The sequence below is a fragment of the Panulirus ornatus genome, chromosome 35, assembly GCF_036320965.1.
Source record: "Panulirus ornatus isolate Po-2019 chromosome 35, ASM3632096v1, whole genome shotgun sequence".
In the NCBI taxonomy this organism is placed as follows: Eukaryota; Metazoa; Arthropoda; class Malacostraca; order Decapoda; family Palinuridae; genus Panulirus; species Panulirus ornatus.
In genome coordinates this window covers 11,775,265-11,793,650 of record NC_092258.1, presented here as the reverse complement: position 1 = coordinate 11,793,650, position 18,386 = coordinate 11,775,265, and the positions used below count along the sequence as shown (strand labels likewise).

The 18,386-nt window shown below is 42.4% G+C and overlaps 1 protein-coding gene across 2 annotated transcripts in view; it reads left to right on the top strand.

Annotated features, from left to right (window-relative positions):
- Sec24CD (Secretory 24CD) overlaps positions 1–18,386 on the top strand; it is a 38,498-nt gene that overhangs the window by 10,013 nt on the left and 10,099 nt on the right. For both annotated transcript variants that reach the window (XM_071683038.1, XM_071683039.1), the window contains exons 4-6: positions 940–3,347; positions 12,499–12,649; positions 16,228–17,349. In XM_071683038.1, the coding sequence (XP_071539139.1) occupies positions 940–3,347; positions 12,499–12,649; positions 16,228–17,349 (3,681 nt within the window). The remainder of the gene's footprint in view (positions 1–939; positions 3,348–12,498; positions 12,650–16,227; positions 17,350–18,386) is intronic.

Sequence of the window (18,386 nt, the reverse complement as noted above, 5' to 3'; positions counted from 1 at the left end):
TAACCCATAAAAGTCTTGCCTAAACTTCTGACTTCACAAGCAGTGTTCTAAGTCAGTTTTTGAGAAGATTCCTAAAACTTGTATAAATGGAAGATTTCATGTTTGTTATTATGCTATAATTAAAGGTAACTTTTTATATGATTTTCAAGCTGTGTCTGTCATGAATGTCATCTGTTATCCATCCCTCATCCATTGTCTGTGTGCAATCATGAGTTACACTGTGGCCAGCAGTTTCTTTCCTATAACTTGAAAAGTCTTAATTTGATGCCTGAGAAACTTTATACTTATGTTTCCCAGCAGTTATCTCTGGATTTTGCTTGAGTTAGCCCCATTATTAGGGAGTAGCATATAGTATTACCTTGTTCATGACTTGAAAAGTATTTTATGTGAAATTCAAAAAAAGTTCATACTTGAAGTGTTCATCAGATAGTCAGAAGTGTTTATACAGTTGTTTCTTAGCATGTCAGGAATTAGAGTATTGTATTTATATCCTTAGTTAACTTTTATCCTGCATTATACCCCATATGCAAAGGTGTACCATAGAACTTTACCTAGACCATAACTTGAGGAAAATTTAGCCTTTGGCTGTGAAACTTGGTAAAAATGTCTTACAGATGTTTTTGTGCCTTTTTGCATAACTTGGCTGGCTTTATTCCCAGTTGTTAGTGTCTCCTCATTCATCTTTCATTGGGAGTCACATTCTTATCTACAAATTAATCTTGTTTAAGACATGTTCAAAATCATATGCTCTGTGATACATTATTCATTTGTTTACCAGCATTAAGAGAACTGAATGGCAAGAGACTGTTGTTTGAAGTTTGTATATATTTGTTAATGAATGAAATCTTGATTATTTTTTGTTTTAATAAGGACAGTGCTTGAGTATGCTTGATTTTTATTTTTAGGAGACTGTAAGTTCTGATGAAATTATTTTTTCAGATGGCAATGAAATCAGCTGCAGTATCAGGAATGGGACCAAATTCAATAGCAAATGGTCTTCCTAACAGTGGCCTTCACAATGGTCCTCCGTCTGGACCCCCACATGGTCCTCCCTCTGGACCCCCACATGGTCCTCCCTCTGGACCCCCACATGGTCCTCCCTCTGGACCCTCACTTGGGCCTCCCTCTGGACCCTCACTTGGGCCTCCCTCTGGACCCTCACTTGGGCCTCCCTCTGGACCCTCACTTGGGCCTCCCTCTGGACCTTCACTTGGGCCTCCCTCTGGACCCTCACTTGGGCCTCCCTCTGGACCTCCCTCTGGACCCCCACCTGGACCTCCCTCTGGACCCCCACCAGGGCCTCCCTTTAGACCCTCACCTGGGCCTCCTCCTGGACCTCCACCTGGGCCTCCTTCTGGACCTCCATCTGGGCCTCCTTCTGGACCCCTGCCTGGACCTCCTCCTGGGCCCCTGCCTGGACCTCCTTCTGGGCCCCTGCCTGGACCTCCTTCTGGGCCCCTGCCTGGACCTCCTTCTGGGCCCCTGCCTGGACCTCCTTCTGGGCCCCCGCCTGGGCCTCCTTCTGGACCCCAGCCTGGGCCTCCTTCCGGATCCCCTCCAGGGCCTCCTTCCGGACCCCCTCCTGGGCCTCCTTCCGGACCCCCTCCTGGGCCTCCCTCTGGACCCCCTCCTGGGCCTCCCTCTGGACCCCAACCTGGGCCTCCCTCTGGACCCCAACCTGGGCCTCCCTCTGGACCCCAACCTGGGCCTCCCTCTGGACCCCAACTTGTTCCTCCCTCTGGACCTCAGCCTGGGCCTCCCTCTGTGCCCCAGCCTGGGCCTCCACCTGGGTCTCTCATTGAACCTCCAACTGGATTTCCATCAGGGCCTACCCCAGGACATCCATTGGAACCTCCCTCTACATCTCCATTGGGACCTGCCTCTGTACCTTCATCCGGGCCTTCCCCTGGACCTCCACCCAGGACTCCCTCTGTACCTCCATCAGGATCACCTGGAATTTCGGCTGGTCCTGTCGCCGGACAGCATCTTGCGCCATCTTCCACCCCTGGTCAATTTACAGCAGCATCTTCAGGAGGGCCTGTTCCAACTAATTCAGCCACTTCTCAAATGCCAGTGGGCCCACCTACTTCACAACCAATGGCACAGCCTGGAATGACGATACCCCCATACCAACCATCATCAGTGGCTGGCCCCCAGATAGGAAATCAGCCTAGCTTACCACCATCATCAGTAGCAGGTCTCCATGGGGGAGGTCAGCCAAGCTTTCCACCATCATCTGTGGCAAGTCCCCCTGGGGGAGGTTATGGAGGCTTCCCATCATCTGTAGCAGGTCCCCCTGGGGGAGGTCAGGCAGGCTTCCCACCATCATCTGTACCTGGACCTCCAGGTGCAAATCAGCAAATTTTCCATCAGTCACCAATGGCACCAGCAGGGCAGTCTCAGCCAATGCACACACAGACTTCATTAGGAGGGCAAAGGCCTGGCATGCCACCTCGGCCAGCCATGCCCCCAGGACCTGGCATGCCTCCAGGGTCAGCCATGCCTCCAGCACCTGGCATGCCTCCAGGACCTGGCATGCCTCCAGGACCTGGCATGCCCCCAGGACGTGGCATGCCCCCAGGACCTAGCATGCCCCCAGGACGTGGCATGCCCCCAGGACCTGGCATGCCCCCAGGACCTGGCATGCCCCCAGGACCTGGCATGCCCCCAGGACCTGGCATGGCCCCAGGACCTGGCATGCCTCCAGGACCTGGCATGCCTCCAGGACCTGGCATGCCTCCAGGACCAGGGATGCCTCCAGGACCAGGGATGCCTCCAGGACCAGGGATGCCTCCTGGGCAAGGGATGCCGCCTCGTACAGGTATGCCTCCAGGATCTAAACCTGGAATGCCCCCTCCACCTAGTCAGGGTGGCCCTCCAGTAAATGGCATGAGTGGCATGCAGACAAAATACCCAGGTGGTGCAGGTGGACCAAGTCCATCTGGTTACCCAGGTGCTCCACAGGGACAAGGACGTCGCCTCAATCCAGATGACATGCCAAGCCCCTTACAGGTGATGGAAGAGGATCGTCAATGCAGAAGTGGTGAATTCATCACAAATATTAGAGGTCAAGTACCACCATTGGTCACCACAGATTTCACTGTCAGAGATGGAGGTAATGCATCACCACACCATTTACGTTCCACGATGTATAGCATCCCCCACACCCCAGAAATGATGAAGCAAACACACGTTCCTTTTGGCCTTGTCATAAGCCCTCTTGCAGAGAAGAATAGTACGGATAGTCCTCTTTACCTTGGTACAAGGTTGGATAGTGGACCAGTCAGATGTAACCGATGCAAAGCCTACATGAGTCCACTGATGCAGTTCATGGATGGAGGCCGAAAGTAAGTTACTTTTTGTTATTAACAGAACTCATCATTTGCTTGTATAGGTGCTTGGACACTTATGCTTAAGAAATGTGTAAAGTGAAATAGGGCTATTTTTGTATTTTATTTTGAAGCATTCCCATTTCCCAAAGTGGCAAGGTTCAGCAGCGAAGAAAATATGTGAAGTTGAGCCTTTATCTCTTAATTTATATTTGTTTTAGTAAATGCAGTTTTCTGCATTCAGAATAGCAAGATAGGATAGTGAGTCCTTCATTTCTGCTGTTAGACCTTTATCCTCTCAAGTAATGATTTGATTGCTCTTGCTTTGATACCAGTTGCAATAGGGACCTTGAAGTGCTTACCATCATCAAATTCCTTCTTTTCTTTCATATCTGCATGATATCTTTGCAGGTTTTTTCTTCATGAAGTCAAACACACCTTTAGTAAAAGAATTTTTTTATCTGATTTCTTCTTCAGACAAATCTCTCTTGTCCTTAACTAAAAGCATATCCAGTAACTTTAGTAACTCATCCTTTCTTCCTCAGATTTTTTGGACATTGAAGCAGATTTACTCATTGACTATCTATCTATATATATATATATCTGATGCCCGTACCCCCCAGAAACTCCCATTGAGTCTCCACTTATCCCTGTTCTTTCATGCTTCCCTTGCATACACCATTCTATGTATTTTTACCCCCATTTCTCTCCCTCCAATACTCTTCCATTCTGTTATCCCATGTCACAGCTGGTCTTTCTCTTACACCACCCCTTTAATCAAACTGTCTTGCACTCTACTTTTAAACTGTCTTGCAACATTCTTTACACATGCCCAAGCTTCCGTAAAGTATACATTTCACTCTCTTTCACTCCACAAATCATTCCCTTTGCATTCCCTGCCATACCAAACCTCTCATGCATCTTCATCACTTCGTTTCATGTAATCATACCTCATGCTCCACTCAAATAGCTCATTTTGCAGCCTGGATTCTCAACCTCTGCACCTCATCCCATATCCATGTTTCAGCTGCATAGTGTGGGTTAGGAGGACTGTGCTGTCCATTAATCCTTTATTCACTTCCATACTTACACCTCTACCCTTTATTATTCTTTCAAGGGACCTAGTGACTCTTCTACCTTTTACTGCTCTCTCCAATATATCTCCATCCGTATCAACAAACTTACCTTAGATAACTCCCAGATACTTAAGTTGTCACTTCTTGCAGTCTTTCCTCCCCAATATCTATAACACAGTACACTTCTACCCCATATATGTAACAGAACACTTTCCTCTCTCTCTGTAGGGCTTTGTAAAATCTATACTTTCATTCTATTTCCTTTCACAAGCCATTACTTTACCTTTACCATCTATTGCGTATGCTTGCACACATCATAAAACACGCTTACAATGTTCTGCAACTCCTGTTTACTCCTGGCAATCAACGCAGTATCATCCATGAACAGGTTTGTCGCTAGCGACCATACCTCATCTTCACACTCTACATCTGTATCTTTTTCCCCTAGATTTACTTTCATCTCTCTTATCCCAGAGGAAAAAAAATTCCCCCAAGTATGATAGAAACTGCAGAAGTTGGTGACTGAGTTTGGTAAAGTGTGTGAAGAAAGCTGAGAGTAAATATGAATGAGAGCAAGGTTATTCGGTTCAGTAGGGTTGAGGGACAAGTTAATTGGGTGGTAAGTTTGAATGGAGAAAAACTGGAGGAAGTGAAGTGTTTTAGATATCTGGGACTGGATTTGGCAGTGGATCCATGGAAGGGGAAGTGAGTCTTAGGGTGGGGGAGGTGGCACAGGTTCTGGGAGCATTGAAGAATGTGTGGAAGGTGAGAACGTTATCTCGGAGAGCAAAAATGGGTATGTTTGAGGAAATAGTGATTCCAACTATGTTACATGGTTGCGAGGCTTGGGCTGTAGATAGGGTTGTGCGGAGGAGGGTGGATGTGTGGAAAAGAAATGTTTGAGGACAATATGTGGTGGTTTGATCGAGTAAGTAATGAAAGGGTAAGAGAGATGTGTGGTGATAAAAAGTGTGGTTGAGAGAGCTGAAGAGGGTGTATTGAAATGGTTTGGTCACATGGAGAGAATGAGGGAGGAAAGATTGACAAAGAGGATATATGTGTCAGAGGTGGAGGGAATGAGAAGTGGGAGACCAAATTGGAGGTGGAAGGATGGAGTGAAAAAGATTTTGAGTGATCGGGGCCTGAACATACAGGAGGGTGAAAGCCCTGCAAGGAATAGAGTGAATTGGAATGATGTGGTATTCAAGGGTTGACATGTTGTTAATGGATTGAATCAGGGCATGTAAAGCATCTGGGGTAAACCATGGAAAGTTTTGTAGGGCCCGGATGTGTAAAGGGAGCTGTGGTTTTGGTGCATTACACATGACAGCTAGAGACTGAGTGTAAACGAATGTGGCCTTTGTTTTTTCCTAGCACTACCTCGTGTGTGTGTGGGGGGAGGGGGGTGCCATTTTATGTGTGGCAAGGTTGCAACGGGAATGGATGAAGGCAGCAAGTATGAATATGTACATGTGTATATAAAAAGATGTTTTGGAAGGAGGTAAATAAAGTGCACAAGACAAGGGAATAAATGGGAACATCAGTGAAGGGGGCCAATGGGAGGTGATAAGTAGTGATGTGAGAAGGAGATGGAGGGAGCATTTTGAAGGTTTGTTGAATGTGTTTAATGATAGAGTGGCAGATATAGGGTGTTTTGGTCGATGTAGTGTGCAAAATGAGAGGGTTAGGGAGAATGATTTGGTAAACATAGAAGAGGTAGTAAAAGCTTTGCTGAAGATGAAAGCCGGCAAGGCATTGGGTTTCGATGGTATTGCAGTTGAATTAATTAAAAAGGGGGTGACTGTATTGTTCACTGGTTGGTAAGGTTATTTAATGTATGTATGACCCATGGTGATATGCGTGAGGATTGGTGGAATGCTTGCATAGTGCCATTGTACAAGGGCAAAGGGAATAAAAGTGAGCACTCAGATTAGAGGTATAAGTTTGTTGAGTATTCCTGGGAAATTATATGTGAGGGTATTGATTGAGAGGGTGAAGGCATGTGCAGAGCATCAGATTGAGGAAGATCAGTGTGGTTTCAGAAGTGGTAGAGGATGTGTGGATCAGGTGTTTGCTTTGAAGAATGTATGTGAGAAATACTTAGAAAAGCAAATGAATTTGTGTGTAGCATTTATGGATCTGGAAGAGGCATATGATACTTAGAAAAGCAAATGAATTTGTATGTAGCATTTATGGATCTGGAGAAGTCATATGATAGAGCTGATAGAGATGCTCTGTGGAAGGTATTAAGATTATATGGTGTGGGAGGCAAGTTGTTAAGAAGCAGTGAAAAGTTTTTATCAAGGATGTAAGGCATGTGTGTGAGTAGGAAGAGAGGAAAGTGATTGGTTCTCAGTGAATGTTGGTTTGTGGAAGGGGTGTGTGATGTTTCCATGGTTGTTTAATTTGTTTATGGATGGGGTTGTTAGGGAGGTGAATGCAAGAGTTTTGGAAAGAGGGGCAAGTATGCAGTCTGTTGTGGATGAGAGAGCTTGGGAAGTGAGTCAGTTGCTGTTCAGTGTTGATACAGAGCTGGTGGCAGATTCATGTGAGAAACTGCAGAAGCTGGTGACTGAGTTTGGTAAGTGAGTGAAAGAAGAAAGTTAAGAGTAAATGTGAATAAGAGCAAGGTTATTGGGTACAGTAGGGTTGAGGGAGGGTTGAGGGACAAGTCAGTTGGGAGGTAAGATTGAATGGAGGAAAACTGGAGGAAGTGAAGTGTTTTAGATATCTGGGAGTGGATTTGGCAGCAGATGGAACCATGGAAGTTAAAGTGAATCATAGGGTGGGGGAGGGGGCAAAAATTCTTGGAGTGTTGAAAAATGTGTGGAAGTCGAGAACGTTATCTTCGAAAGCAAAATTGGGTATGTTTGAAGGAATAGTGGTTCCAGCAATGTTATATGGTTGCGAGGCGTGGGCTATAGATAGAGTTGTGTGGAGGAGGGTGGATGTGCTGGAAATGAGATGTTTGAGGACAGTATGTGGTGTGAGGTGGTTTGATCGAGTAAGTAATGAAAGGGTGAGAGAGATGTGTGGTAATAAAAAGTGTGGTTGAGAGAGCAGAAGAGGGTGTTTTGAAATGGTTTGGTCACATGGAGAGAATGAATGAGGAAAGATTGACAGAGGATATATGTGTCAGAGGTGGAGGGAACGAGAAGAAGTGGGAGACCAAAATGGAGGTGGAAAGATGGAGTGAAAAAGATTTTGAGTGATTGGGGCCTGAACATGCAGGAGGGTGAAAGGTGCGCAAGGAATAGAGTGAATTGGAACGATGCGGTATACGGGGGTCGACGTGCTGTCAATGGATTGAACCAGGGCATGTGAAGCATCTAGGGTAAACCATGGAAAGTTTTGTGGGGCCTGGATTTAGAAAGGGAGCTGTGGTTTTGGTGCATTATACATGACAGCTAGAGATTGAGTGTGAACGATTGTGGCCTTTGTTGCCTTTTCCTAGCGTTACTTCGTGCACATGCCGGGGGGAGGGGGTTGTCATTTCATGTGTGGCGGGGTGGCAGTGGGAATGAATAAGGGCAGACAGTATGAATTATGTATGTGTGTATGTGTGTGTGTGTATATATGTATGTATACATTGAGGTGTATAGGTATGTGTGTGTGTGGACATGTATGTATATACATGTGTATGTGGGTGGGTTGGACTATTCTTTCGTCTGTTTCCTTGCGCTACCTCGCTAACGCAGGAGACAGCGACATAGTATAATAAATGAATAAATGAATGTATATATGTATACGTTAAAATGTATAGGTATGTATATGTGCGTGTGTGGGCGTTTATGTATATACATGTGTATGTTGGTGGGTTGGGCCATTCTTTTGTCTGTTTCCTCGCACTACCTCGCTAATGTGGGAGACAGTGACTATAATGATATAATAATAATGATAGAACATCATGTGTATATTTTTCTTTAGGAAACAGTGTACATTGTAGTAAATTGAACTTTGTGTTTGTGAGGATACTGAAGAGCTACGACACAAGAAATTTTGAGGAATTCATTACTTTGCATATTATTAGCAGGATTATGTAAAGAGGGAATTGGCCTCCTCAGGATCCATGTCACTAAATGAACCCACACTTATGGAAAAATTCCAAAACGAGTGAGCCTAATTTTCTCCTTCAGTGTTCCTATGGTAGTTAAGAACTCGTAGTATTTGATATGGAAAGAGATAAAAATTTTCCAAGGAAAAACACCCCCACACATGCCAACAAATCTCATACACTATGGGTTAAAGCAAGAGGTGTAATGATTTTAAATATATTCATGTTAGTCTCCACAAATGCTGTACTTGAGTATGAAAGAGAGAGTGTTTCATATGAGTAGAGAAATGAAGTTCTGAGTGTTTTTCCCATACATCCCTTCATCTCCCACACAGTTAAGGTTAGTGAGAAAGGTTTAATACTGTATTTCTAAATATAATGACAGCATGGTCCTCCCAGCCCTGAACTACGCAGCTGAAACATGGACATGGAATGAGTCACAGAGGTCTAGAATCCAGGCTGTGGAAGTGAGCTATTTGAGAAGAGCATGTGTTTTGACTAGACAGAATGAAAAAAGAAATGAAGGTGTGTATGAGAGATGTGGTATGGCAGGGAACGAATTGGGGAGTGGTTGATTGGATGAAACGTAATGCTTTGAGGATTTTTGGTCATATGTAAAAAATGCAAGATGGGAGTTTATAACGAGAGTGTATGAAAATGCAATTAAAAGAATAGGTGTGAGAGGAAGGCCACCTTTGACATGGGCAAATATAGTAGAAGAGTACTGGGGGAAGGGAAATTGTGGAAGAATGCATGGAATGGTAAATGCAAGGGAGGCATGTGAGGGTAGGGATAATTGGAGACTCTTTTGCCGTGGACACCTCTTGATGGGAGTTCCCAAAGGGAATGGGCATCAAAGATATAGTTGGATTATTTACCACAAGAGCTGCATTTGAGTATGAAGTGAGAGAATTATGGGGAAACAAGCTCAGAAAGAAACATGATCTCTATTTCTTCCTGTATCAGGAACTGGTATACATTTCTTTCATCTGCCTCTATCTCTGATGCCTGTTCCCTCCAGGAACTCCCATCAAATGGGTGGCCATGGCAAAAGAGTCTCCACATATCCCAGTCCTTACATGCCTCCCCTGCAAACATATCTACATCCCCTCCTCTGACTCACTTAGCAATGGGCCCTGCAAACATATCTACATCCCTTCCCCCGACTCACTTAGCACTGGGCCCTGCAAACATTTGTTACTTTTGATTGTTGATATTTCATAAAGGATTTTTTCAAAGTGATGGAATTCTTGGACCATGCCAGTCATGTAACCCATAACCTCATCCCAAATACGCTGAGTGTAATCAGCCTGAGCTTTTCTGTAAAAGGTTATCCCGAGATTATTCGTGTGGTTCCAGTGGGTATGTCAGCAGTTTGTTGCCAAACTGCTGTGGGAGCTGCTGGCATTGGTTGGTGAGAGTAGACAGGTTCAGCAAGATCAGGCCTCTTGGTAGGTGGTATAAGGTGGGCTCAAAATGATTCTGCACTCTTCCTAGCTGGTCCCTCTGTGTGGCTGAGAGAGAGGAGGACTATGCTGGGGAGGCTTGGGTAGAATGAAGATGGTATAGACATTCTTGAACTCAGATGATGGAATGCTTAATGAGTTCAAGTGGTAGAGAAGTTAGAGACAGTATGAGGAAGATTAATGATAGTGTTGATATGACTCTTCCAGTTTAAACCATCATTTTAATGACACCAAGAAGATTAAGGTCTAGATGTCATGGGAAGGATATTGTCTGCAGCCAGGTTGATGTGTATTTTTACAGTCTTGGTGTGATTGATGGTGACGTCACTGTCCCTAGTTCACTCCTGAAGGTGATTGTTGATGTGCTGAAGGGCACTGAAGTCTAGAATTCTTGTTGATGAAAATGATGCTAAAGGTGGAGCCATGTTCTTCTAGCAGTGGTTTGTCCTTCAGAGTGTCATTAATAAGGATGAGGAAGTAGAGCAGCCCCATCTTGCTACAAATATGAGTGCCACTGAGGTCTTGTGTTTCTCCATGTTGCAGTAAATGAAGCCTAGGAGGCTATTAGTGGTGGAGGAAGACTTCGTGTTTTCAAACTGCTGTCTACAGAGTCAACAGGGTCAGCATAGGCTCAGTCAGACCCAAAACTTTCACAAATTAGACTGGGGATTAAAGTGATGGAAACAGGGCATAAGCTATGAAGATACTCTAGGTTAGTAGGTTTGTGTAGTAGAGTGACATATGCTGTCTTCCAAGGTATGAGGCAATTAAATGGTGTCAGTGAAACTATTGTTGTGGCAGTTAGTGGTGCAACTACTTCTTTGGAGAGCTTCTTTACTTTTGTTGGAAGATCTATGGATATGATTGATTGTTTGGCTTTAAGAAGCTGAAGGCACATAGCTTCCTGATATTCCACTACTTTGTTTGGGGGAGATGGGTTTGGAGGGAAGTTGATGTTTAGTGGTAATCATTAGCAGATATTGGCAAAATGGTTGTTAATTTGATGTGCAACCAACTCTTTTCTAAGTGGATATTCTTAAGGGAAGAGGGAAAGCCTTCACTTGTTAAAAGCAATTAATTTTTTTTACTCGTCATACCATTGACTGATGTTGGCCTCCTTCATATGTTGCACCGCAGTCTGGTGATAGGCCTTCTTTGCATCTTGTTGCACTTTGTTACAAAGGTGCTTTTAGAGGTGGTTTTATGACTGTAGAATGCACACTTTTTCTGCTGCACAAGCCACTTGATGCAGTGGATAATCCAGTGAGCATCGAATGGGTGTAGAGTTACCATCCTCTAGGGAAAGAAGTGCTGGTAGGCCTTGGATGCAGGTTTCATGATACTTCTCCCAGCATGATTTCAACATCTACACTGGTCACCTGGGTCCAGCTTGGTGAGGTGTCTGTGTGTGGAGTTCCAAACAACTGCCATATTTTTGCTTGCTTCTCCACTTTTTTCACCTTCAGTATGCAGATTAGTGATAAATATGATAGTGATATCTATGCCTGCACAAAAATGAAGATAATGCCTCATTAAATGAGGAGAAAGGCTCTGACTCAGTTAGTCCAGCAGATAAAACCAAAACGAAGGATGTCTTGGAAGAGTTACAAATGCTTGATTTATTTCTGCCTTTGCATGTTTTCACTCTCTTTATGGCTTGTAATGATGAACATGACAATGATGACTATACAAACACAGTTAAGATAGTACATCAGGATTCTACAAGCTCCTACTGGGATGGCCCAGTTTTTGCTTTGGAGAAGACCAAAGGAAAGTTGCCTTTGCTCTTATTGTGGCTGCCCAAGCATTCACTTTTGCTGGTAATAACACTGTTATGCAAATGATAAACATCACAGTATGTAGCAGTGTTTCAAAAGTTTCCTTGATACAGTAATGAATTGGTTAGCATGATGGTTGAAGTGAGAAGCAAGTCCTTAAAGCAAAGGTTGAAAGAAGAGTCATGAGATAATGTAAGTGTTAAGCGATACCCCATCGAAAATAATGAAATTATTGGATTTGTGCATTTTTTCAACAAGCTGTAATTTTTCCTTATATTTAATGCCCTCAACAGTATAAATTTCATTGTCTAGATTGTCAGTTTTTTGCTCTTATTTTTGTATTAATTGAGATAACTTTGACTGGTGGCAACTGTGTATTTCTATGTGCAATATTTTCTAAAATATTTGCCTTAAAGAAAAAGGAAATGGTAAGAAAAAATCAAGCATATTTACCTTACTTGATGCTGTACAGAAAAAGAAAGTTTGCTCATGCGCTGATGATGTGCTGGCTGCATTATCGCTGCTGGCAGGACAGATTATGCCATCACCTTGGCCCCAAACCACCAGCATCTTTAGTTTACTTTATTTTCATTTTATAATAACACGCCTCACACTTTTGGAGAGACTTCTTTATATGATACCTTGTGATTGATATGTGATTATACAAGTGTTTTACTCCACACCATAGCGTTTTAACACATGGCTTTTTTCTACTTTTTTTTTATATCTTGTTCATAATGCTCTCAATGTATGGATTAATTCATTGTAATTATGTTATGACATATATTTTTTCAGGTATCAGTGTAAGTTGTGCCGGGGTGTGGTTGAAGTGCCACAGGAATATTTCTGTCATATGGATGGACAAGGATCCCGTGCTGATAAATTTCAGCGGCCAGAACTATGTTGTGGATCTTATGAATTTCATGCCACTCCCGAGTATTGCCGGGTAAGATGAATTCTTTATTTGATACCCTCCTCAATAAAATGGGATGAATTGGATGAAATACAATTTTTCATTAATATGTAAATATTTGAATTTACCTTAGAAATTTTAGGTGCAACAGTGAACTGTGTGATAGATTTACCATTTTCAGAGATAGAATTTCTTTTCTTAACAGCAGCTAGTAAGTTTAAGCAGTTTTGATAAAGGAGATTAGGTATAAGCAATGGGTGATTTAAATTGTTATTTAAATGCAAGAGTGAGTAATGTGGTAGTTGAGGGTATAACATGAGGCCAGGGATATTCATTTGAGGTGACTTTTTTGGCATACAACTCCTAAAGCTGTTCCCATTCTTGTATATCTATAGATAGATGTACAGACTAGATTGGTGAACAGCATGTGGAGTTGTGTGCAGAAAAAGTACGAATGACTAAGAATATCTAGTTTTAAAAAGAGCAACATAAGTAAACATGATTAGTTGTAAGGATGGTTAGCGGTCATCATTGATCACACACAAATTGATGGAAGGGCAAAATAGAAACTCTGGTAAGTGAATGTTTTAATAGGGGGAGCTGATGGAATGTCTGTCATTACTTGGAGGCAAGGGTGAAGATTTTATAGAGGTTTTTGGTAGAGGAAATTATATGAGTGAGAAGAGGGTTGTGAAATAAATGAGCTTATAAAAGATATGTTTGTGAATGAATACATGGAGAGATTGAGTATAGAATGGCAAAACGTGATAGCAAATGAAGTTAGGGAAGTGTTTATGAGTATTCTTAGGTATTTATGCAAGCAGTGTTGGCATTTGTGAAAGAAATGTGAGACATACAGAAGGTAGGAGGTGGATAGATATGAAAAGAATGTTGTTGGTGGGATGACTGTCAAGTGCTAGTGAGAGGTGTATGGGTGGTACTTACAGGGAAGGAGTGCATATAATTAGGAGTCTACAAGAAAAAGCAGTAGATCATCATGAAGATGCAGGAGTTTGAAAAAAAGTGCAAATGAGAGTCAGGATGTTATCAATAAACTTCAGGAGGAGTAAGATGTTTTGAAAGGAGGTTGGTAGTGTGAGAAAAACAAGAAAACTTATAACATTGGCAAAGAGGGCAAATGGGACGACATTGGTGAAGGAAAGATGAAATGAGTATTTTGGAGTTTTATGTGTTTGATAATATAGTGGCATATGTAGGGTGTTTGATTTGGGGAGGTATGCAAATGAGAGAGTCAGGGTAAGTGGTTTAATGAAGAGAGAAGAGGTTGTGAAAGTCTTGCATGAGATGACTTGTGGAATTGCACCTGGAGTGGGTGATATTGCTGATGAATATCATAAGGAAGGTGGCAACTTTGATTGTTGATGTCTGTATAGATCATGCTTAGGTGCCTGAGGATTAGGAGGATGCATGTGTAGTGCCATTACGTGAAGGCAAGGGGGACAAAGGCAAATATTCAAACTATAGAACTTGTCAAGTGTGCCTTGTTGTATGAGAGAATGGTGATTTAGAGTGACGGTATGTACAGAGCATCAAAATGGGAAGGAAAGCTGGTTTCAGGAGTAGTAAATGATATTTAGATAGGTGACTGTTTTTGAATGCTTATTTAGAATATTTAATGTATGTATGGATTATGTTGATGTGCCTGAGGATTAGCAGAATGCATGTATAGTGCCATTGCATAAAGGCACAGAGGACAAGGTAAATTGTTTGAAAGTGTTGATTTAGAGTGAAAGTATGTACAGAGCTTCAGATTGGAAAGCAATAATGTCGTTTCAGGAGTAGTAAAGGATTTTTGTATCAGGTGTTTGCTGGAAAGAATGTGTGAGAAATACTTAAAGGGAAGGATTTTTATGTGACATGGATTTGGAGAAAGCAAATGCTTGGGCTGTTAGAAATGCTTTGTAGAAGGTGTTAAGAATACAGATAGAAATGCTTTATGAAAGGTGTTATGAATATCTGGCATTGGAGGAAAGTTATTAGAAGCAGAGGAGTTTTTATTAAGAGTGTAAGGCATGTGTGTAACTAATAAGAGAGTGAGTGGCTCCAGGTGAAGTAGGACTGTGGCAGGGATGGTAATGTTACCGTGACTGTTTAATTTGTTTATGGATGGGATGGTGTGGGGTCTGGTCTTAGAGAAGAGCTAAAAGGAAACTAATGGAAATTATGCTAAAAGAATAATTCTAACAAATTCCCAGTGATCTTTGTTGTATGTGATTTAGTTGATAGGGCAGGGTTGTGGAATGTATTGATATTCTATAGTGATATTGAAAAGTGAATGGCTTTTGTGAAAGAAGTGTATAATGCCCAATTATGTAGGATTTTATAAATATCCTTAGATGGAATCAGGCTGATGTGGCAGTGGTTACACTTCTTAAGTAGGGTTGAGGGGCAAGTAAATTAGGATGTAAGTTTGAATGGAGAAAAATTGGAAGTGAAGTGTTTTAGATATGTGGGAGTAGACTTAGCAGCGAATGGAACCATGTAAGCAGAAGTGAATCACAGGGTGGGGGAGGGGGCGAAGGTTTTGGGAGCATTGAAGAATGTGTGGATGGAGAGAACATCATCTAGGAGAGCAAAAATGGGTATGTTTGAAGGAATAGTAATTCCAACAGTGTTATATGGTGGCGAGGCATGGGATATAGATAGGGTTGTATGGAGGAGGGTGGATGTGTTGGAAGTGAAATATTTGAGGACAGTGTGCTGTAAGGTGGTTTGATTGAGTAAGTAATGAAAGGGTAACAGAGATGTGTGGTAATTAAAAGAGTGTGTTTGAGAGAGCAGAAAAGGGTGTGTAGAAGTAGTTTGGACATATGGAAAGAATGAGTGTGGAAAGGTTGACAAAAAGGATATATATGTCAGAGGTGGAGGGAACAAGAAGCGAGAGAGCAAATTGGAGGTGAAAGGATGGAGGGAAAAAAATTTTGAGCAATTAGGGCCTGAATATACAGGAGGGTGAGAGGCGTGCAAGGAGTAGAGTGAATTGGAACTATGTGGTATACTGGGGTCGACATACCATCATAGACTGAACTAGGGCATGTGAAGCGTCTAGAGTAAACCATGGAAAGGTCTGTGGGGCCTGGATATGGATAGGGAGCTGTGGTTTCAGTGCATTACACATGACAGCTAGAGAATGAATGTGAACAAATGTGGCCTTTTTGTATGTATTCCTGGCACTATCTCACTGAAGCAGGGGATAGCATTGCTGTTTTCTTGTGGGGCAGGGTAGCGATAGGAATGGATGAAGGCAAGCAAGTATGAATATGTACATGTGTATGTATGTAATGTCTGCATATGTGTATATATATATATATATATATATATATGTGTGTGTGTGTATGTGGGGATTTATGTATATTTGTGTGTATATGAGTGGATGGGCCATTCTTTGTCTGTTTCCTGGCACTACCTCGCTGATGCAGGAAGCAGCGATTATGTATATGATAAAAGAAATAATGATCTATATGGAAACTTATATCTTATATTTATTGTGAGGACTATTTTATCAGCATAAAGTTAGTATGTGTAGTATATATATCATACAGATGGGAATATGAGTAGACATGGATATATAGTTTTTTCTTTGTTTTCAGGAGAAGCAGTTACCTAAGGAGCCCGCTTTTATATTTGTCTTTGAAATAAATCAACTAATGATGCAACGAGGTGTGATTCCTCTCTTGTGCCAGAACATGAAAGACATTCTCCAGCACCTTCCGCGTGATTGTGTTAATGGGGAGATGTTCCCTGAATCAAACATGAAAGTTGGCTTTATCACTTATGAATCTAATGTCCATTTTTACAAGCTTGATGGGCAAGCCCCAGAAATGTGTGTATTGTGTGATCGTGATGATATGTTTGTTCCTGTACCAGGAGGTGTTCTCTGTGATGCTAAAGATGCAGCGGATAATATTGACAGACTGATGGAAAGTATTCCTGAGAATTTTAAAGCTACTCGAGAAACTTCTGGTGCACTTGCTGGTGCAATACGTGCTGGAATGGAAGCCTTGAAAGCTTCTGGCAGAGTGGGAAAACTGTTTGTGTTTCATTCGTCATTACCAGTAGGTGGTGGGCCTGGTAGCTTGAAGATGAGAGAGGATAGAAAATTGCTTGGCACAGAAAAGGAGAAGTATGTGTTAAATCCACAAGGCAGTTACTACAACAACCTTGGGCAAGATCTTGTGGGAGCTGGTTGTTCTGTTGATATGTATATTTTTAATGATAGTTATGTTGACTTAGCCACGATTGGACAGGTGGCTAGGTTGACAGGAGGCCAGTGCTATAAATATACTTTCTTCCAGTGTAGTAAAGATGGCCCAAGGTTTTTAGAAGACCTGAAGCTCAACATTGGGCGTAACATCGCTTTTGATGCTGTGATGCGGGTTAGGACCTCACAGGGTGTAAGACCTGTGGATTTCTTTGGCCACTTCTTCATGTCTAATACAACTGATGTAGAGCTAGCCAGTATAGACTCAAGCAAGGCAATAGCTATAGAAGTAAAGCATGATGACAAGTTAACAGATGAGGATGGAGTGTACATACAAGCAGCACTTCTGTATACATCCTGTAGTGGACAGAGGAGGCTTCGGATTATCAACATAGCCCTCAGCATATGCACTCAGATGGCTGATCTATTTAAGAACTGTGACTTAGATACATTGATGAATTTCTTTGGCAAGCAGTCCATTGTGAGATTATTAGAGACAAATGCTAAACAGGTGAGCTATCTTCAGTATGATGTTTTTATTCAAATTTTGTTGAAATCCTGAATTGTATTTTGCTTTGTTATGTTATCTTCATGATCAAACTTTCAGATAGCCTCTGAATACCAGGACTTTGTAGAGAAGGTAATTTTTAAGACATGCCTGCAGATTTTACCTTCATTTTGTTTCAGTTAATGGCAGTTTTGACTTTTGCATAATGTTTTAGCGAAAAAATATATTTGTATGTTATTTATATATTATTTTGCTTTGTCGCTGTCTCCCACGTTAGCAAGGTAGCACAAGGAAACAGACGAAATAATGGCCCAACCCACCCACATACATTTGTATATACATACACATCCACACATGCAATCTATACATACCAATACATCTCAACGTATACATATATATACACACACAGACATATACATTTATACACATGCACATATTTCATACTGTCTGCCTTTATTCATTCCCATCGCCACCCCACCACACATGAAAATAACCACCCCCTCCCCCCCTAAGGTGCGCGAGGTAGCGCTAGGAAAAGACAACGAAGGCCACTTTTGTTCACATTCAGTCTCTAGCTGTCATGTAATAATGCACCAAAACCACAGCTCTCTTTCCACATCCAGGCCCCACAAAACTTTCCATGGTTTACCGCAAACGCTTCACATGCCCTAGTTCAATCCATTGACAGCACGTCGACCCCTGTATACTACATCATTCCAGTTCACTCTTATTCCTTACACGCCTTTCACCCTCCTGCATGTTCAGGCCCTGATCACTCTTCTCGTTCCCTCCACCTCTGACACATATATCCTCTGTCAATCTTTCCTCACTCATTCTCTCCATATGACCAAACCATTTCAAAACACCCTCTTCTGCTCTCTCAACCACTCTCTTTTATTACCACACATCTCTCTTACCCTTTCATTACTTACTCGATCAAACCACCTCACATCACATATTGTCCTCAGACATCTCATTTCCAGCACATCCACCCTCCTCCTCACAACTCTGTATATAGCTCATGCCTCGCAACCATATAA